This window comes from Arvicola amphibius, chromosome 14, assembly GCF_903992535.2.
Source record: "Arvicola amphibius chromosome 14, mArvAmp1.2, whole genome shotgun sequence".
Classification (NCBI taxonomy): Eukaryota; Metazoa; Chordata; class Mammalia; order Rodentia; family Cricetidae; genus Arvicola; species Arvicola amphibius.
In genome coordinates, this window is record NC_052060.1 from 17,829,722 (window position 1) to 17,852,517 (window position 22,796).

The 22,796-nt window shown below is 36.1% G+C and overlaps 1 protein-coding gene across 2 annotated transcripts in view; it reads right to left on the bottom strand.

Annotated features, from left to right (window-relative positions):
* The window catches only part of Cept1 (choline/ethanolamine phosphotransferase 1), a 39,851-nt gene that overhangs the window by 15,561 nt on the left and 1,494 nt on the right, over positions 1 to 22,796 (bottom strand). Inside the window, exons 2-5 of one of the 2 annotated variants that reach the window (XM_038311040.2) lie at positions 15,869 to 16,275; positions 9,499 to 9,646; positions 8,901 to 9,042; positions 1,562 to 1,646 (exon numbers count right to left, since the gene is read on the bottom strand). In XM_038311040.2, the coding sequence (XP_038166968.1) occupies positions 1,562 to 1,646; positions 8,901 to 9,042; positions 9,499 to 9,646; positions 15,869 to 16,207 (714 nt within the window). In that variant the 5' untranslated portion in view covers positions 16,208 to 16,275. The remainder of the gene's footprint in view (positions 1 to 1,561; positions 1,647 to 8,900; positions 9,043 to 9,498; positions 9,647 to 15,868; positions 16,276 to 22,796) is intronic. The other variant, XM_038311041.2, reaches the window with a different exon arrangement.

The following is a 22,796-nucleotide window of genomic DNA, read 5'->3' on the forward strand; positions in this document are numbered from 1 at the left end:
ACAACAGCATATTTTGAAAATAAAACTTTTTTGTTACATTCAAATGTATCAGTCTCCAAAAATATTTTAGCACAGCACAAAGGGCTCCATAAATTTAGGGTACTTTTTAAAAAATTCCTTTTGTTGATGCTGGGGATCAAAGTCATGGCTTTGGATATTCTAGGTAAGCATTCAACCACCAAGTTACCTCCTGGACCAAAATATCTGTTATTTTGATTTTTATAAACAAACAATATGAAAGTAAATAACACTGCCTTCATTCTGACGGTTACTTTCATTGATATTACAGGTAAAAATGTGGTTAGCTCCAATTATTAATAACCAACAATGAGCTATCACAGACAACGTATCCAGACAATTACAATGAGCAATGAGAAGTCTTTGGAAAGAGAAGAATAAAGAAGGGCAGAGTGAGGTTCAAATGAAAATGGCTACTGGAACCTACTAATGAATTTCTCAGTATTCTCCACATCCCAAAATTCTTTTGTCTCCAACACTATTTTCTGTCACTGAGATCTGAGTTTAGAATGCTGTAACGTGCCTTCCAGAGAGTTCTCTGCTAAGGTGGAAGAGAAGTAAGCAGGCTTGCACAGTCAGAATGATCTGTCAAGTTTTCACACGGACAAATATTTCCCAACATTTCTTAAATGGTAAAATAAGACGTGAGTAAGCTACTCCTGCTTGTAAATAAACTTCCCTATTATAGTTGAAGGATTACCTGACTAGGGAAACATTTCCTAAAAGTCATAGGGTCAAAAGTTTAATTCTAACATGAGAAGGAAAACCCCATATATTAACAGTTAGCACTTCATCAGGGAAACATACATCTACTAGAGAAAAAAAGGGTAAGAAGGGAAGGCATTCAAAGGACGGCTATAGAAACAAGAGAGCCAAGGGTAGTTTCAAAAGCACAAAAAAGAAGAAAACATTAGAAAGAAACAGAAATGGGACTAGATGAGACTAGCTTCTAGCGTAAATTTGTGAAATTACTGTTTCTTTTGTTTTTGTTAACACTAAGATTATTGCTAATCCGAGCAGAACTACACAGAATAGTTAAAGGGCATGCAAAAGAAGTTAAGAAAATAAGCAGAATGTTTCTTATATGAATATGGAGTTTTTTCAACTTATTTGAAAAACAAAACTCTGCTTGTTTTTTGTTTTTAAATGTGTGTTTATAAACAATTAATATTTATATATTTCTTTCATATGCATGAAAGAAAAAGATAAAAATAATGGTGGAAAGGTGCTTTAAAAATATCACATAGATTGTAAACAATATTAAGTACTATAGGTAAATGGGAGACAGAATTGTCACCGGCATCAAACCAGAGATACTGCTTTGAAAAGCTTTACTTTATATATGTATATATATGTAAAGGGTAGATTTTTATTGCCCTATTATATTTTAAAATAATTCATTTTCTAGTAACATTTATCTCTAAAATATCACCAGAAACATTTGAATTTTCATTTCTTCAAACATTCTGTGCATGACAAAGGTGCTGTCTTTATTGAATTCACGCCATTGTTCATTAGACTGCATGAATATTCTAGCAGTTACCGTGAAGTTCCAGAACCAAGGCCCCAGGGTTCCTGAGAGAAGCTGGAATAATATAATTATGATCTGGGACTCTGTAACATCGAATCTATGCATAAGAAAACAAACATTTCAAAATAACTTTACTCAGGTATTTTTCTAATGAGCCCTATTAAAACAGGTAGCAAAAACTAGATTTCAAAGGAAGCATTACCTTTATAAAGACTCCAGATCAAATGACACAATTCATGTGCTATTAAGCTACTCTTGTGCATACATAAATATCTCTTATTCAAATTACATTAGTAGTTTAAGAAGTTGAAATATAACACACTAAAATGACTTGTAAGTAGATACTTAGAAATATTAGTACTAAAAATATAGTCAATTACTGAAGAGTGGCAAATGTTATTTGTTATGTAATTTCACTAAGTCACAAGTCCCTCCAGTAATAAAAACCAGCAGACCTTCTTATAGACAACTACAGTCCTGGCCCCCAGTTATCTGCAAGTTTCATTTTTATTTCTGAGTTGAGCAAGACAGCTAACAAATGCATTTAATTTCAACCTAGTACATTATTTAATGAAATACAAAGTGATTTAAATAAATTTTGTGATATGAGTTACTCATCTTTCCACAGGACCACGTATGATCCCCAGCTTTGGGGTCAAACCAAGGACTTCGTGCATGTTACTAAGCAGCCTACCATGGAGCTACTAAGGCATCTTTGGTCCCTGGCCTTGTTTCACCTATTTTGGCTTACCTAGTGTTGCAATTCTAGGCTTGTGTCACCACGAAAAACACTTTAAAAAAAAAAAAAAGAAAAGAAAATCAGGGTTCCTAGCCCAGCTGGCCTCTAAATCTCTACCCAAAGGGAGACCTTAAACTTCTGGTCTTCCTACCTTCTTCCTTCCTAAAGAAAAATTAAAATTAATCTAAATTAAGAACCAAGAATGCTGACAATAAAAATATGTTCTTAAATTTACCCAATGATCAAGAAACCCTAACTATAATTTCATTTTTACACTAATAAAAATATTCATCTTAGAATAGTATCTATAACACTAGGCTCCCAATGAATGAGCCCAGGCTCATTCAATGGCGGTACATGCCTAGAATTCCAGCATTTGTAGCCTGAGGCACAAATATGAGTTCAAGAATAGTTTAAGTCTAAGATGAGATTCTGTCACAAGCAAATCATCACCAACACACAGTTAGGCAGGCACGAAAAGGAAGATCTCTCATTAGTGACTCATAAAGTCTTGAGCATATACACAGAGTACACAGGTACTCCGTATACAGCATCCTGATTCTTCAACAGAAAATGGATTAAACATTAACATTAAGAAATTAAATACAGGACTACAGAGGTAGCTCTGTGGTTAAAAGCACTGGCTGCTTTTGTAATAGACTGAGATTCAGTTTCTAGTACCCACCAAGGCAGCTCACAACCCTCTATAATTAACTCCAGTTCCAGAGGATCTGACACCCTCTTCTGGTTTCTGTAGACACTGCATGAAAGTGGTGTACAAACACACATACAAGCATTTGCACATTATATATAAATAAAAATAAAGAATTCTTTAAAAAGATTTACCTACTTACTATTTTTAAAGTATTTTTTAGTAATACTGGATACCAAACCTAGGGCCATGCACACAGCTGGTAAGTGTGCTACCGTTTAGCCACATAACAGTGTCAACAAGTCTCTTATTATGTCTTCAATAAATTAGTTTTTAGAAATTATTACTTGAACAAGAGAATAGTTTTCAGACTACAAGTAGAATATACAGTTTAACATTTTTCATATAACTATGGAGGGAAAGGTGTAAATTTATTTAATAGAAATAATTTTTTATGGTATCATTCGTAGTTAAAATAAATATAAAATCTTAATAGTACAGGCTGAAAAACGAAATAAAGGTATTGTGGAAGTCAATAGTCCACCAAATTATAAGTACACTAGAAATAATGCCATAAAATTAATACACTCTCAGACTTTATACGTAACGAGAATGTCAGAGATCACTTAACATTAAATTCACTTAACTGCATTCTAGAACAGCCCGGGCTAGAAAGAGACCCTATTTCAAACAAACAAACATCCCCAAAGAGTTCAGCCTTTATAGAGTATGGGGGATATTTTTTAAGGCCGACATTTTGCATAAATACAGTTTCTATTAAAAGATAAAGGTAGCTCAAATGATTTGTGAGCATATTTCATTAAAAATGATTTTGGGGGCATGGCAGCACACGCCTTTACTCCCAGTACTCAAGAAGAGGAACAGGTGAATCTCTGTATTTTGAGTCCAGCCCGGTTGTAGCCTATAGTTCCAGGCCAGTCAGTGCAGCCAGGGCCATATGGTTAGAGCCATAAAATTAAATAAATTTAATTCTATATACACATCTGTAGGGTATTAATCTACAAACACCAGATATAGGTTTAAGACTTAAGACTAGATATACGAACTTTTCATGTAATCTATCATCATTTAAAGATGATAACAAATGAGCTAAAATACAACTGCTGTGGATAATGGAAAAGGAATACAATATTTTTCACAGCGCACAATACTTCTTTGTCTCAAGATACAGAAAGAAAACTATTCACTTCCAACACTCTCATAGCATCGGTCACCAGCTATCCCCATGCCATCTGCATGGACTTAGCGTGTCCTTTTTTCTATGTCAACTCAACACGTTTCTTCTCTCACCAGCCAAGCTCTCCTATTGAGCTCCCTGACTTGATTTCCTTCCCCAATCCTTCAGATCAAGGCAAATAAAAATGTAAAGAGCTAGGCTAGGCTTGATGAGTGTGAGTAAACAGCACTGACTTAGTCTAAGAGGACTGTGAGACAAGGGTCTGTCTAGATGGTACAGTCACTACCATTTTCTGTGGAAGGCAGATATTAGCTGTAACCACAGCACAGGGCTAAAAGATGTACTCACACTTTGAAAATATGTGTTCAAAGCCTATTTTTTCCTCACAATGCTATATTTTAAATGAAAAGTATTTAGTCACAGATGAGTTAAAATCCTTTAAAAATTATTTATTAGATTCAGTGGCCAGATGGTGTCAGCTCCCTTAGAGATGAACATAACAGGTGGCTGTGAGCTGCCAGGTAGGTGTGCTGGGAACCAAAATCTGTCCCCTGAAAGAACAGTACACACTTTTAACCATCTCTTTATCTCCGATGAACTAAAATGTTTTGCTTACAGTTGTTCAAGATATTATGAACTTAAAATTGGAACTAAAAATATTAGCATGAAAGAGACTAAGAAGAACAAAAATGTCTTTTTATTTTTTGCTTAATTTTTTGGAGATAGATTCTTCATATGTGGCCCATGCTGGCTCTGATCTTCCAATCCTCTCCCCTCAGCTACCCGAGCTCTGGCATGCACCATTATGTCCATCTACAATTTTTTTTGGAAAACATTTTATTTGATAAGGTTACTGAAAGCATGAAGATCTGAATTTATTACATGTAAAAAGGAAATGTTCAGGATGCCTTTTACCCATGTATAAATGACACTAAAACAATCAAATAAAAGAATTCAAAAGTAATATTTCTAATGTTGAGGTTGTTTTCATTTCCCTAAGAAAAAGTAAAAAGTTATATCTAAAAATTTCTTTACTTAAACTACTGCTGAGAATTGACCTTGTTCATTGTGAAGCAAAAAGAAGTTATCTTTTATGTACAAAATTAACTGAACTTAATCTAGCCACACTTATTATAGTTGGTCATGAGGAAAACTTGTGAACGCTAACAGTATTTGGGAGGCTTTATGTGTTCTCTATCCTCTAGTGTACTGGTTTTTTGATGAGTAGTTCCTTACATGTAAAGTACTATCAGCATTTTTCCATGAATGCTATAGCTATTTACTTTATAAAGGAAATTCAGTATTGCTTCAATGTAGTTGTACAATTTCCCTTATGACCCTTGATTTAATTTAGGCATTATATTTACATTGGTCTCAATACTACCAGATATTTTACTAAATTAATTTTGGGCAGTATTAGAGAGTTGAACGCAAGACTTCAAGTATGATAGGCAAACTTTCTACCACTTAGCTATATGTACATTCTAGAAAACTTGAGTCTTGCATCTTGAGCTATTTTGCTCGACAAATCATTATTTTCCCTATTTCTCAATAATTTCAATCTATGTTCTACTGATTTCTTCTACATGCTTAATTTGTGTGTGTGTGTGTGTCCTCTGTCCTCTCCTTTAACTAATCCATTTATGCTTTCTATTAGTCATATATTTCAGAAATTACCTGGAGAGTCTAACTAGAAATTAACTAACTTATCTCTCTACAATCTAGCCCCTAAATTACTAATCAGAAACTATTAGGGACAGCTCAGATTGCCAAATTCAGTATTTACTTTTCTGACCTCATTTTGAGTCCTGGAAGCACTAAACGTCCTTCTTAAAATTCACCTATCTCCTGACATTGTTTCAACAAATATCCTTCCAATTTGACTATTCTATTATTTTCACAGCCTTCATTCCAAGCCCACTCCCTAAATGTTCTGTCATTCTTATTCTATTCAGATGTACAGAATCCCTAGCATCCATTTTCTGGGTAGAATTTGCTACTTGATAGATTTCTTTTTCTAACATGCCTTTCTCCACTTTCCATACAACCTCCCAACAAAGTGAAACTGTGGGGGAAGTCGTCGTAGTATCTGTCCTTTTATTTATTCCCTGTACCTAGTGAGAAACTATATCCTACAGTACCTGCTTCTGAAGTCTTTCTCCATCCTACCCTTTCCCTACAAGAACATTGCCACTGTGTTAATGTAAGCTTTACAGAACCTCATATTAATTATAACTATGCTGATTATTACTAGGGATCTTTTGCTTCTGTCACACTCAAACCTAGTGCACTCTCCATCACATTGCCAGATTGACTTTTCTAAAGGTACTTTGTTATTTCCCAGCTTTAGGTCTTGCAAAAGTTCCCTGCAGATCCGGATAAAAGCCACATTTCTTGGCAAAGCAGAAAAGACAAAAAGAATTTCTGCATCTTTGTCAATCTTATCTCTGTTACTCCCTTATAGTCATGGGACTGCATAAATACTTTATCACAGGAGATTTTAAGACTGCAAGATATAAAGCCACAATATCAAACTGTTCCTAAGACTACTACTTTCTATGTAATTTTTTTTACCACTTTCATAATCCTCCCTCCCCCCCTCCAGTTAACACACCATATAGCTGGTGTTGCATTACTTGAAAGAGAAAATTGAAAGGGACTGGTTGATAAATAAGGTTAAAGTTAAATTCAACTGAGATTCAGTACACAAATTAACCCTTCCCCCTTAATCTGAAGGTCCAAACAACACCTAAACCCTGAGACAATAAGCAATGAAAACATGAATGATGTGAAATCTAGATAACAAGGCATGGCATTTCAGAAAACACCAACATCACTAAAACTTGCAATTTAATTAAGAAAAAAAAATCCAAAGATCTTAGAATCTTTAAAAAACATTTGTGATTTTACCTCAACCAGAAAAAGACTGAAAATATTATTTTAAGACAAAGACTATGAAAACAAAGCAACAGTACACATTCAATTACTATTATCTTTAAATTAGAATTCTTCAACGTTTTCTGAGCCTGGACCATTTCATAAATAATTGGTAAATGCATATAAAAATTTTCAAATGAACATTCATGCCACCTTTGGTTAAGACCTTAAAAGTATTCTCTAAATCTCAGTTTTAAAATTATTAGAAACTTCTTCTAAAAATTAGCACCAAAATATTAGTAACTATTTATTTTATTAAGTTCTATTTAAAAACTGTATTAAAATTTTCTCTTATAATGTGCCTTTATCTATTTAGTCATTTTTAATGGTCCCTAAGTGTTCTACTTTTAAAAATTCAACAAAAATCGGATGAGCTGAGTTTGTGGTGAGCAACTGAATTTCTAGGTAGCCTATCTAGGCTTTTTGATGCTTGTTAAAACTAATCCTACTGGGGATCTAAATAAGTAAGCAAGTAAGTAAGTAAGTAAATAAATAAATAAAGCCATTAGAAATTCAGAGACTAGGTTAAAATATTTTGTAGTCATAAGGCTATTTTTATTTTTGACAGTTCATAAATATAGCCATTTCTCATTTTTTATTTATCCCAAACCAAAAATAAAGAATAAACAGTATTTATAATTAATTAATTAAAAAAAAATCAGATGGTAGGGGCTGGAGAGATGGTTCAGTGGTTAAAAGCACTATTCTTCCAGAGGACCTGGGATGGATTCTCAGCACCCATAAGGTGTCTCACAACCATCTCTAACTGCAGTTTGAAGGGACCTGAATGCACATGGCACACAGATATATGCAGGCAAAACATCCATACAGATCAAATAAAAATAAATAAATCTAACAACAACAACAAACAAACATACAAAAACCTAGATGGTGAATGCTATCCTTAATCACAATCCAAGACTACCCAAGATTTACTCATTAATCATTATGGTAAAGTACTGATCAACAGGTAGGAACTTTTCATTCATGTTTACATGTATTTCATTTTTAAATTCTCAGACATTTTGTTGGCAGCAAAAAAAAAAAGAAAGAAAAGAAAAAGCTAAATAGTGTGCTATCAACTGAATTATTTTTGTAGATTTGTAAGTAAAACAGTATAAAATACTTTAACTAATTAAACTATGACACTTAAAGAAAGACCCGTTCTTTGCTCTTAAAAACTAATCCTTTTCTTCAAAAAATATTTAGTTTTAATTATGTGACAATATGTGGATATTTGCAAGAAGAAGGTGTCAGATCCAATGGAACTGGAGTTACAGGTGGTCATGGACTCCCTGACATAGGTGCTAGGAACTAAACACAGGTCACATCTAGAAGAGCAGTGCATGCTTTAACCACTGAGCCATCTCCCCAGTTCAGAAACTCTCTCTTAAAAATAAGGCGGTGGTGGCGCACGCCTTTAATCCCAGCACTCGGGAGGCAGAGGCAGAAGGATCTCTGGGAGTTCGAGGCCAGCTCTGGTTTACAAGAGCTAGTTCCGGGACAGGCACCAAAGCTACAGAGAAAACTTGTCTGAAAATAACAATAATAATTTCTATATGTCAAAATAAAACATGGAATTAAGGGGAAAAAACAGTATGATAAAAAAAGTGAATCTGGGAACACCTGTGATGATGAGTCAGGAGCTTTCCATCCTACTTTAAAAATACTACTGGTACTTCTTCCCCAAAGGCATACAGAGATATATGACAAAGAGAAAATGGTTTTACATAGTTTACTTGATCAATTCTTGATACTTAATATCTATAAGCAACATTCTCCATATTTGAAAGCAAAGACAAAATTACCATTAAGTATTACTTACATTCCAAATCTCAATGTTCCAGAAACATATGTTTGCCAGTGTGCACAATAGAACATGAATGTCCCAGCAAAACAACAAAAAAACATCCAGTCAGGATTTGTACCAAGTTGCACTGCAATACAAGTTCCAAGAACCACAAAAACTGCAGAAGAAAAATGAAAATGAAAACTGAATGGCATCTATAACATCAATTGGGCTGAAAATCATCTTAGATGAGCTAAAGATAATCTATTATCACTCATTCACCAATAAAAGCAATACATATACAGTAGGACATCCCACATCAGGCTTGACTAGCCTAGCATATGTAAAGCTCTGGGTTTAAACTCCAAGTACTAGGAAAAGAACAAAAACAAAACAAAACAAAATAAAAACAGCCAAAACCAAAACTTAGGGTTAAAAATAAATACAAGTAAGTTTAGGCTCCAAATTTTCCCATACTGCCAACAATGAACAAGCATTAACCAGAACCACAAGTTTCAAAAAACACTAAAATTTAATATAAAATCGTCTGCTTGGGAACTAACTAAATTTATTCCAACACTTATCACATTGTTTCTATCAGTTAATATTTCTCAGCATTAAAAAGCAACAATACCTGTTGATAGCGAGTCACAGCCATGATCAAAAAGTTCTCCCAAAGGAGAGCTACTATTGGTTCTTCTTGCTTGTTTCCCATCTATAGCATCCAAAGACTGGTAGATGAAAAGGCCACATGCACAAGCAATGTATGCCCAAAGAGGTGCCTGTGCAATAAATAAAAATAAAAAACCAAGAATACTCAGATATTTTCATTACCTTGGTTTGGCTAAAATGTTTAACAGCAGATATTTAATCTTCATTTCAATCACATTTACTTAGTGTGCGTGAGCGTGCACACGTGTGCACGAGGGGGGGAGAGAAGAGGGAGGGGAGAGGGAGGAAGGGATGGAGGGAGGGAGGGAGGGAATGAAAAGGGGAGGGAGGAAGGGAGGGAGGTAGGAAGGGAGGGAGGGGAATCATGTGGAGGTCAGAGGTTTTTTCCTTCCACAAATTGAACTCAGGTCTTTAGACTGAGGCTACTGCTTTTATCCATAAAGCCCATCTTGCCAGCCCAATTTCTCTTCATTCCCTAGAGAAGTACTCCTGGTTGAAAGGTGTGGGAGATGATGCAAGAACTAAATAATAAAGAACTTATTGAAGCTTGAAGTAACTAGGATTGTTACTTCAATCAAACTCTTTAAGAGTGCTCAAGAAGGTTTCCATTAACAACAATAGATCCCCTGTGTGTTTGGGTTCCGTAACCAAGGGATTCAACCAGCCAAAGTTCTAAAGTATAAAAACCTGCATCTATACCAATATTTCTTATTTTCTTAAATAATACTACACATAGCTACTTAAGAGCGTTTATTACCAGTAGTCTAGAGATTGTCTTCAGAATATGGAAGGGTACATATGGATTATATGTGCATTTAAGACAATTTTAGGGAAGGTACATAAGCATCTGCAGACTTTGATTTCTGTGTGGAATCAATCCTTTACAATTCTCAAAGGATAACTGTACTTTGCAGGAATTTTACAGAACTCTCAGGAGAGGCTGCATTGTCTTCTCTAAATCCCCCTATTATTTAATCAATATAATACCTTACATGGGAACCTGCTGTAATTCTAGCATTTGGGAGGTGAAAACAGGAGGATCAGCCACTCAAGGTCAACCCTGGCTATCCAGTTAGTTGACAGCCAGCCTGGATTTCTTGACACCCTGTTTTCATTTCTGTTGTTCTGAAATAGGGAATTATGCAGCCCAGTCTATTCCCAAACTCTCTGTATAGCCAACTTTGTTTTGGCCTTGAATTCCTTCTGCTTCTACCTTCCAAGTTTTGGAATTATAGGCCTGTAGCACCATGCTGATTAATTTTTTTTTTTTTTTTTTTGTTTGGTTTTTTGAGACAGGGTTTCTCTTTCTCTGTGGCTTTTGGAGCCTGTCCTGGAACTAGCTCTTGTAGACCAGGCTGGCCTCGAACTCACAGAGATCCGCCTGTCTCTGCCTCCCCAGAGCTGGGATTAAAGGCGTGCGCCACCACCGCCCGGCTGCTGATCAAAATTTTTCTTATTTTATGAGGAAGAGTCTGACTGAACTGAAATCTCTAGGTAGCTGAGGCTAGTCTAGAATTCCTGCCTCTACCTCCCTCCCAAGATCTAGGATTCAAGAGTGTGTTTGTTACCATACCTGGAAATGCTGCCTAAAGAAGCAATGCAAACCATAAGAGAACTAGCACAGCATCCCCTCACTTCATCAGGGAGACACTGGGTCCACAGTGCTAAGCACATTCCTCACTTCTCACTGCAGGACTTCTAGCTCCCAGTGTAGTGATGTATACTGAGAATGTTTGAGTACGGTCAACAATACAAATATTTTTCACATTTTCTGTATCAAGCAACTTGTTTTTAACATGTGCTTACAAAGGTTCATAGAACAACACTATGGCCAAGATGCTCTGGTTTGTGAAGGCCTGAAACTATTTTTCATATATTTATAGTCACATTCATAAAGAATACTTTGTTGTTTTTTTGAAAACTATGGTGATTTAAACATTGTGCATTTTTTTGTGTCTAGACTATAAAAAATTATTTTATCACAGTATTTTCTTATATATCAGTTGTCAAGTTACATTATATTAATATTCAATAGCTGTAAAATATCAGTATATTCTATACTGAAAAGGGTTTTTCTCTGCTAGAGATTTGTTTATAACTTAGTATTAAACAATAATGATCTTCTTTAAAGCATTTTATTGGTACTCTACACTTTTAGAACTGAGGCTATTAAGGACCATATAAGATGTACCTCTCTGAAACCGGAGGCAGTATACAGTCATACAAATACACGGAAATGGCCAAGGAACCCTTTGTGACTAAGGATCCCCTCTTCTGGGCCCAGGCCTACTGCTCTTTTTCCTCCAAGACTCAGCATCCTCTAAGTCCCATTGTCCCAACACAGTAGCCATTAGCCATGTGCACATATTTTGGTTTGAATTAAGTATAATTAGACAAAAAAATTCAGCTCTATAGTTATAGTTTCAAATGCTCAGTAGTCAAGTGGCTTACTACCATCCTAGCCACACAAAGAACACTCCAACAACCACAGAAATGCTACTGAATAGCTCTGCTTTGGAGAACTAAAACCACAAGACTTTCCTTGCAGCCTGTATAGGATTTAAATAAGCTACAGTATTACCATGAAAACAGAGAGGACTTCAACTATTAGTGTGCATACAATGTCAGGAAACAGCAAAATAACAATTACATTAAAAAAAGGCACACTAGTTTTCCTGGTTTTATCTTTTCCTTTCCTTCTGTAAATTTGTAAAAATACCTAATATTTAATCACTTTTTCCTCATTTCCATTATTTTACAGCTATGGGGTATTTTTATTTTTAAAGAAAGCCTCCTATTCCAGGTGTGGTCTCAGCTAATTTAAAAGCCAGGTGAAGAAAAGAACACATGGATCAGTCAAGTATCATTACTAAGATATGTAGATAAGAAAGCTGACTGGCAAAATCTGACAGAAAGGCAAGGACAGTAAGGAAAGGTAGGGGTAATGGTTAATCTTCACTGTCAAACGACTGGATTTAGACTCATCCTGAAAACTGAGGGTAGGCCAGATCTATCCTGGATATGCGTGACACCATCTCATGCACTGGGATCCCAAACTGTGAAGGAAAATGAAGGAAGGTAGCTGAGCAACAACATCCATCTTTCTCTGCTTCCTGGCTGCACTACAGTGTGACCGGCTGCCTCATGTTGCTGTCACCATTGCCTTCCCTGCCACGTTAGACTTTTCCCCCAGACTATGAGCCAAAAGAAACCCTCTGGCTGTATTAGTTAGACATGTTGTCACACCACTAAGAAAAGTAACTAATACAGTCATATAGAGGAAGAATTTTACTTTTTCTTTTATATTTTTTTTTTTGTTGAATTTCTTCTCCTTTGAATGGCAATAGAAATTAACTATACAGAGATATTGTGAACGGGATATTTGAGTTTTCATTTTTCTATGCTAAAAATTGACCAAGGTATTATAGTGAGTTAAATCAAAAGCACAAAACAGCAACAAAAACAAATGAATAAAAGAAAAACCTCATGTTTATTTAACAAAAAAATGTATTCAAATTCAACAAAAGTCTTTACTCCACAGTTCAGGATGGGCTAGAAATGGAGACCCTCCTGATTTAGCTGGGATTATAAGCGCCACCCTACATAGACCAGAGGTCTGATCATTATTCCTTCTCCTCTTCCTGCTCTTGTAGTAGTGCTGGCAACTCAGTAAAACACACTAGCAACAGGACAGATCAATTAGGATTTTCATGTGCACAAAACAGGTAATACTAACTTCCTTTATCTGTCTTACATGGCAAAAGTAACTCTAATATACTACATACATAAAGCCGCAAGACTAAACCCAACGTTAGTTTATGGTCCTAAAACCTAAGCTAAAGCCGGGCTTAGAGATATCCACCTACAATCTCAGCACTTCAGAGGCATGGGCATGGGGACTGAGAGTGCTTAAAGCCAACCTGGTCTACACACCAAGGAGCAACAAAGTGGAGTGCTGTCTCAAAACAACAACAACAAAAAAGTTTTTTTAAAAAAACATTTATTTCGAGCCGGGCAGTGGCAGCAGTGCATGCCTTTAATCTCAGCACTTGGGAAGCAGTGGCAGGCAGATCTCTGAGTTCAAGCCCAGCCTGGTCTACAAGAGCTAGTTCAGGCTCCAAAGCTACACAGAAACCCTGCCTCGAAATACCAAAGGAAAAAAATTAATTTTATTATTTTAAATTATGTGTATATATGTGTGTCTATGTGAGTAAAACAGGTAATACTAACTTCTAGTAATACAATGTTGGGTCCCCTGGGGCTGGAGTTACAGGTGGTTGTAAGCTTCCAGATTTGGGTGCTAAGAGCCTAACTATGAAGCAATAATGTGTCTTAACCACTGAGTTACCTGTCTAGCCCAAAAATGTAAAATTAAAAAACAGTAGTAAAACAAAATACTAGTAGGTAGCACATGCTTGTAATCATAGAAGATTCTGTCTCAAAAAAAAAAAAAAAAAAAAAAAACCAACCAAACAAGAACCCATCAACAAAAGAAACAAAAATCTAAGGTACTAAGCTGATAAAATTTAATATTTTAATAACAAACAGATCAAAGGGATATTTTGGTATTCTATTTACAAAAAAAAGGTCGCAATTTCTACCTGAAGAATTTGGAAAAGATTAACTTACTTTTCTTACCTATTGACCAGAAGTTTCCTTGTCCTAACAAAAACAAATCCAGCTGAAGCCATTCAAAAAATGAACCTCATTTTTCTTAGAAAAATTGGTATTTACATGCAGAGGGTTTAATGGCAAGCAAAGAGAGAAATATTGTAATTATGCTATAATCTAAAAGATAAAACATTAAAAAGCAAAATGTTTTAAAAATTCTTGAGCAGAAAAATGAACAGAATATTCATAACTCATGCCCACAAAACTTTGCCATCACTACTGGTGAAAGACCCAAAAGAATCAAATACATAGAACTGAAACTATTTTGAGTGCTAAATTTACAGAACTTTTGATTTTTAAAATATGAATAAACAAAACACAAAAAACTCAATAGGGACTTGATTGTTTATCCTACTTATTATGCATCATAGAATAAATCAGGAATGGGAGGTGTTATAAGAAAGACAGTTATATACTTAATCTCTTTGCCCAAACGAAACAATACTCAGCTTCTATCTCCTGAACGCTGTATGCTGGACATACTGAATACATTAATTCTCACAATACTACAAATCAGATTTAGACAGATGAAGGGTTAGAGACTTTTTGTATCTGACTGACAATCTCAGGATGATAGACTATCACAGAACAGCCATCACCTATTTCAATATCTTGGGCTGAGTCTAACAAGTATTTCTGCCATGCAGCTTTGCAGGACATTTGTGCCATGCAAAACACAGAAAGAGTGTTAAAGTCATTTTCTACCTCAAGCCTTCCTCACAATTTTGAAAACGTCCTTGTGATTTCCTATTCTGTCTCAAGTAAATCTAAATCACTTAAGAAAACTGTTCAAGAAAAGCATCACACAGGGAACCATGGTTACCTAGCACATTCTGTGGTATTCAATAAATGATTAATGTCTGAGTCACTCTTAAACCTTCTCTTACACTCTGGTCTTCTTTCTGATCTGGTTTAGGATCATTAAAATCCTTCCATTGCAATCAACAACCTACTTGCTATTTCTTTTAAGGATCCATAATCTAGACCAAAATCCTTTGGAAGTAACAGTCCAGGCACCCCTACGTGAAACAGTTCCAAGGAAATGTGATGCCATTATACAGCTGTATTGGTTTTTGCTCTCCCAAGTATCCTGACTGATATACAGCAAGCTATTTGTGAAAATGAGCCAGGTATAACTGTATGTTTTTATAATCTCAGCATAGATTAGGAAGTTATGGAGTCTGAAGCCAGCCTCCAGTGTCAGTTTTAGAGTAAAAGACTGTCTTTAAAACATAAGAAACTAGAAATATATTCACACTGTAAGAACCGTGTTTGTATAATAAAGCAGGAATTAAAAGAAAAAAGAGACACATGTGGAACAAAAGGCTCGGTCAGGCTTGCCCTAAACTTGCTATGAAGTGACACTTGCTTCCAGCTCAAGACCTTTCTGTCTCAGCCTCCTGTGCTGGGTCACAGGTATCAGGTGCCACTCCTTGTGCTTTTAGTCATGCCATCTCGAATCCCCCTTTCTTCGAGTCTCTGATAAGCAACAGTCATACAAATAGGAAGGACTTATTCAATTCATTAAAGTGTGATAGGATAAAGACAGTTAACAAACAGCTGTGAGAACATTATGCCTTTATATAAAGTGACCTAAGATTCCCAATTACAATGATTCTGAGCTATAACAAATGTCACTGTTGTTAAGGCAACACTCTTACCTGCTCTGTAGCTGTAGGGCAGTAGAAGACTAACAAAATAGTTGTACAGATATTTATCGATAGTCCAATGATGGTGATGAGATTTGGGGCAATCCATGAGGGTACTCTTCTAACTAGCCATTCCCAGTATCCTTGCATTAAGGGTTCGAGCAGGGACCGTCCAGCACTCTGATACCTATGTTCTTCCAGCCGTTTTAATTGGTGTCTTGACAGTGGTGGTGTTGGTAACTGAAACAATTTATTTAATATACACCCTGTAGTACTCATATGCCCAAAGCCCACAGGGGACTCTGGGTGGGAATCTCCACATCGTTTCCTTGTTGACCGATGCCCACTCATGGATCTTAGTTTTCTTTTACTTGGAGATAATGATTTATCTTGTTTGGTAGTCTTCTGTAGCTATTTACCTGAGGAGCAAAGGGAGATAAATTTGTCAATTGCTACCTATATATTTCCAGTACATTAAAAAGAAAAAAGTCAACATGACAGAGCTAACACCAAATAGGAAGTCCGCAGGGACCTAATTTTAGTTCTAACTCTCACTAAAAAGTATATAAACTTCCTTTAAGTGAAATTATGGGACATTAATAGTCATGCACTTCCATACCTTACAGCTTATCTGATTTTACAGATCACAGTCCATCTTACACTGATTCAGTCAGTTAACAATGGAATGAGATGTTAGAAACAGCCTAATCACTTTATACACAGATGTACATACAGATACACGTGTGTATGGAAAATGAGATGCTAAGCTAGCAAATTAGCAGTATTATTAGATGAATAACTTAACTAAAGTGATCTTTTATACATGCATGTTTGTGATGTTGAACAGATTGGACAGGGCCTTGAAAGTGCTAAGAAAGTACTACCACTAAGTTACAACACTATCTTCTTAAATTACACTTTCATTTAATGATAATAGATAATATTAAGCTTCTATACCAACTAAGAATACTGTATAAATTAATTTCATCCCCACAACAATCTGGGAGAGTAGGAATGTGTATGCTAATTTTCATAATTTTTACAGGAAAAGGAAACTAATATAGAGACTAATTAACATGTTCACATAGCTGCTAAGTGATGGTAAAACAAATACAGGATTTCCGTTAAAGATGAATCAAAAGATAACTTTTACTGATAGAAGGGGATACAGATTGTGATATTGGAAACAAACAAAAGTTCTGAAAACAGCACTATATACAGGGTATCAGCAGGGTGATCCGAGGAAGTGAAGCAGTAAGAAAACAAAGGTAAGTGCACTAAGTGACAGCCATAAGGACCATTGAGTACTTATGCCCTGGAGGGCTGCACCTGAATTAGAAGACTAGCGATAACATAATTATTATAATTAAGCATATAAGAAAATAATTTTAGCCGGGCGGTGGTGGTGCACGCCTTTAATCCCAGCACTCGGGAGGCAGAGGCAGGCGGATCTCTGAGTTCAAGGCCAGCCTGGTCTACAAGAGCTAGTTCCAGGACAGGCTCTAGAAACTACAGGGAAACCCTGTCTCGAAAAACAAAAAAAAAAAAAAGAAAAGAAAATAATTTTAGGAATCTTTTCAAGATTGATAGGCTAGCTATATTAATCATAAAGAACAAAACAGAAAATTGAAAATTAGCACATGATCTCAAAGGTAACAGATTATAGTAGGGAGATTAAAAAGGTTAGTACAAATGACAGCCAAGTCTACTAGTAATTTCTATTTAGAAAGAACAATCATCAGAAAGCTCTTAAGGATTCAGTAAGAGAGGTAAAAGAAAAAGTCAGCAGCTAGAGATTCATGCCACTGATGTCTAAGGGGGTAGCTGTGAAGTTTCTAACTTGTCATCTTTTGGAGTAAGGGGTGAAAGGGGAACTGGGAACAATGGCAGCGAAGGAAGGAACACATGCAACCTTCCTTTTCGAAGTCCTAGGTATTAAACCCAGAGCCTTCTACTTGATAAGCAACCCTTCCACTGCTGAGAGTATACTCCAGACTTTTTTTTTTCTGGTGTAAGAGTAGCATGAATGTTGTAGCAGTAAGCAACCATTCTCTGGTTGGATTTAAGGTATATTCCATGAGATGGAACTTATGCTTGACACTGCTGGGGTGACCAACATCCAGAGACTAGATAGGCCAGCACAAGGAAAAAGTACATACTATTGTTCTGGTAAAGGAACATATCAATAAAATGACCCCTAATAATATTCTGCTATATTCACAGATCAGTGTCTTGCTCACTCATCAAAGATTCTTACAGTAGATGAGAACCAACACAGAGACTGACAATTGAACAATGTGTGTAGAATGAGACTTTGAAGCACTGAGTCCTAAATGGGATGTCTTCATCAAACCCTTCCCCTTAGCTCAGGGATCTATGTGGAAGAAAAAGCAGAAAACTTGTAAGAGCCAGAGGATTTCACTGGATGACCCCAGAGAAAACAATGTCTTTCAGGTACAACAGAACTGAACACATATGAATCCAGTGACTATGGCGGCACATACAGGCCCTGAACAGATTCAAGCCAGATGGGGTCCCAGCAATGAGAGGGGGAAGTGGACATGGAGTCTTATGCCTAACCAAGAAGTTATCTGCAAAGGAAAAATTGGTTTTCTCCAATGGAGTCTTGCTGGGTATATTAACCAGACTTCTGAGTAGGCCCAGGAATAATCGTCCAACACTAAATGAATGGTATTTTTGTAGAATTTTTTTTGTCTCATTTTGCTTTGTTGGGCATTTTCTTTCATATTGGTCTGCTTGATTTCATGTTTTTGTGGGACTTATTTATTTATTTAGTGTGAGTTTCTTGATTTTTTGTTTGTTTTTTAAAGAGAGAAAGAAAGGGTCTGGAGTTGGGTGGATTTAGGGAGGCTCTGGAAGAAGTCAGAAAAGGGATGAGAAAAGTGTGATCAAAATATACTGTACAAAAATAATGCTTTTCAACAAAAAGTATTTCGTTATGTTTACCTAGGTTGGTTGGCCCTGAATATCTATACTTATACTTTCTTACCTCAGCCTCCAATGAAGCTGAGACCACAGGTGCATGCCATTATGCCAAATGATACACAAAGCTTTTTGTTTGAGAATTTTTCAGTGAAATCAAAAGACTACTTCAGGCGAGAGATGCAATTTCACTTAGAGTCAAAGTCTGAAAGCTAGAAAACTGAAACTTCTTGAAGGGATTAAATATGGAGAGAAAAGGAGAAGAATAAAGAATCTCATGAGAAACCCAACATTACTGAATAAAAGGAGCAGAACACAAGAAAACTAACAACAAAACAAAGAAAGGATACTTTTGATACTCTTGAACTAAAACAGCTGTGGCAAAAATCAGGGCCTACCAGGAGGGATACTGTGATCTTATGGTTGAAACCTATCCAGGAAGCAATGTGAAGTTCCCAGAAACAGTGCACTATGGGATCTCCAGTATCTTAATAGTACTAGTTGGTTGACTTACCCATCCCCCTTCCTAGGCAGGATCCAGCTTATTCTACCTTGGTTGAAAGCAGTAGGGGCTGCTTTATAATAGGTTAGAGAAAGAAACTGAGGGGAAAAGGTAGAAAAGGTTGAAGCAGATAGTGGCACAGACTGGAAAAACACCCTTGCATGGGATACACTGTTACTCTCACATACAGACCAGGACCTCTCTTCTATATCCCTATACATATACTTCCCAAAACTTTAATGTTACTTATGTGTCTAAATTCTCTGCCACTCATCAATCATGTACCTCTAATTTTTTGTTTCAGAAAAAAAGTTAAGCAAATTTCCAAAAATAGGAAAAAAACCTGTAAAGAATAAACAGAGATGCAATTTAAGCAACTGAGGTGGTATACAACAGCAATATTTAAATAATGTGAAAACAAACTATGCTATCATTTATCACTTTGACTGAAATATGATCATCAAACACCTACTTCAGAGTAGTTAAATTTACTTCTTTAGTCTCTCCTCCCTCCTTTCATATTTTGAGATGGGATATCATTCTGCATGCTCAGGCTGGCCTAGAATTTGCTAGGTAGTCCAAGCTGACCTGGAACTTTGAATCCTCAAGTCTCAGCCTCCTGGGAGTTAGTATTATAGGCACCTGTCATCATACTTGGCTACAGTAGCCAATTTTTGTATAGTAAACTGGATAATACCTTTTTTATATTCAGCAATTTATAGTCAGCACTTATGGAATTCCACTTGAAAGAGAAATAAATAAAAGTTTAGTTGGGTCAATTTTTATTTTGTAGGCCCAGTGTGTTTTGTTCTCATTTGTCTTCTGTTTACTGCCTTTTAAAGGCAGTTCACAGAGACTACTACCCTATTTTAGCACTGAATAGCTACATGCAATTGATCCTAATGGTTTTAAGTTTAAGCATTTGGCAGGACTAGCTGACAAACTGATACTTTTCTTCTGAATTTTCCCCTCGTGGCCTAATTTCTTTTAACCCTTTATTGTTCATTTTAAAAAATACATTTTTAGCCGGGCGGTGGTGGCGCACGCCTTTAATCCCAGCACTCGGGAGGCAGAGGCAGGCGGATCTCTGTGAGTTGGAGGCCAGCCTGGTCTACAAGAGCTAGCTCCAGGACAGGCTCCAAAAGCCAGAGAAACTCTGTCTCGGGGGAGTGGGGTGGGGGTGGGGGTGGGGGAAAAAAACGGAAAAGAAAAACAAAAAATACATTTTTGACAAATTGTTTCTTACCTAGCCATTATGTAAGTCATACATTTGAGAAAGGCAATGAGTTTTTGAACCTTTCAATTTGGCAACATTGTCTCTGTAAAGCTACTAGTAACAGCACTGTAAATGTGAATTCAGGCACAAGCAGCCACTGACATACTGATGGCTACTCTACTTTCAACTCATGCCAATAGCCAGAGAGGTGAGTGGCTGACAGGGCTCCAGGTCATTTCCACCTTTCCTTCTATAATCCCAGGGGAGAAGGGCTACTGCCAATGGAAAAACAACAAGCCACGGGTTTCTGAATTTTATCAAACTAAAAGCTAATGTATGTCAAAGGATCAGACAGCTGCAAAAGGAAGCTTAGAAGAGGAAGATCAAAGAGTACAATAATGGAGATTGGGATGACATTACAAATATTACCGAAAGGTATCTGAATTGCTTGAAAACTTTGTGTGGAGTCAGGCCTATGTCCAAAAATGTATGTAGGAAGTATCTTTCTTACTACATAATAAATTAAAATCACAACAAAAAGCCCTAGTAAAGCAAAAGTTACTGTTGATTAGCCTAGAAACACATCAAAGTAGTGCTTACAAGAGAAAAGTTCTAAGTTCCAAATGTGTCTTCTATGTGGGTATAGTGAACAAGACACACATGGTCTAAGTTCCCACACCGCAACAAATATTAAAACCTGAGAAGCAAGCAGTAACTCTACAAAGTATAACAGACATACAGAAAAGAAAAATGTTGAGGCCGAGAAGAGTTGGAAGTATACATTTTTAAATAGGGGTGGAAGTCAGCAAAGAAGCTTTTATAACCAGCTCAGAAGAAAAGAAGGAACTAGGTATTTTAAGAGCAGGATAAAGAATAGTCTAAGAAATGGAGAATGAGGAAGTAAAGAGTACCTTGTTCAGGTACCAGAGAGACCACAAGGGCAGAAAAGTAAATCAGACAGGAAAATGAAGTCTGAAGCATCAGTGACTGCAGAGGTTCATAAGCTGTGGTGGAGTATTAGATTTTATTTTGATTTAGCAGAAAACTACCAAGGAACTTGTAACAAAACCTACAATTTCAGAGTACAGCCTGTTAAGTGAGAACAGGTTTTCATAATTATGAAAGTAATTTTAAATGAAAAAAAAGGTTGCTTGTGGAAATTCAGTTTATAATATTAATAACTACCACAACCTTTCCACTTGTACTCAGTAAACACCCTCCCTCCTGTGACAACCTGGCTCAAGTGTTTTGCTTTCACGTAGCCCTTATCTTACTTTGAAAATTTTCTGTTTGTAGAGCTTGATTTTTGTCTTTACCCTCTGCCCCCACAGTGCTCTCCAAGTTCCATGACCATGGGATCATTCCTGTCTTAAGATTTTTTCCCCCGTAATCTTATACTGTATTTGACATTAGAAAGAAAATCAATACTTACTGAATATCATTCTTCTAGAATTTGATGAGCATTTGGTTGTTGTAGGCCTAGAAAGACATGCCTACACTCTCAAGAAATACAAAGGCTGTTTGAGTGGGGGTGGGGGGGGGTTGTCCTCAACTGTTATATCATATGCCAAGCAATAAGCTTTTTGGAAGCATAAAGGGGGCATTACCTAACAAAGCATTTTCCTTCTGTAGGCATGCGTGTGTGTGTGTGTGTGTATACATATATATATATATATATATATATATATATATATATATATATATATATTCAACAAAGAAATGATACTTAATGAACACATTTACTTAAAATCAGTCAATTTGTAAGTTTTCAAGTCTCTCTTATAAAACACATGTAACAGCACCCCACCCATCTTATTCCTGTGATGGATGAGATCCATGCATCTGATAAATATCACGTTTAAAACAACAAAAGCAGAAACAGAAAACTCAACTGTTGAGCAGATCGTAAGATAAACTTACGCAATATCCAACTTGTGTGAAATTCTAGAACTTTTCTTCCTCCCCCCACCATGTTTAAGGGTGCCAAGTTTTTATCTGCATTGATTCAGCAGCATGTTTACAATCTTGTCAGGGGAATCCAGTAATATATAGCTTACCCACCTCTGCCACTACTAAAGTAAAATACTAAGAGCAGAACTATTAAGAAAGGGACTCTAGAACAAAGAGCAAAGGAAAGAGAAAGAAAAACAGGAACAAGAAAAGAAAATTAAGATCACAAGATGAAGCTCTGCATTATTTAGCAAATGATTTATTTGTTCTGTAATTTTTATGTATTTTCATGTATCATAAAATTATTATGTTTAACATTTAACGAATGA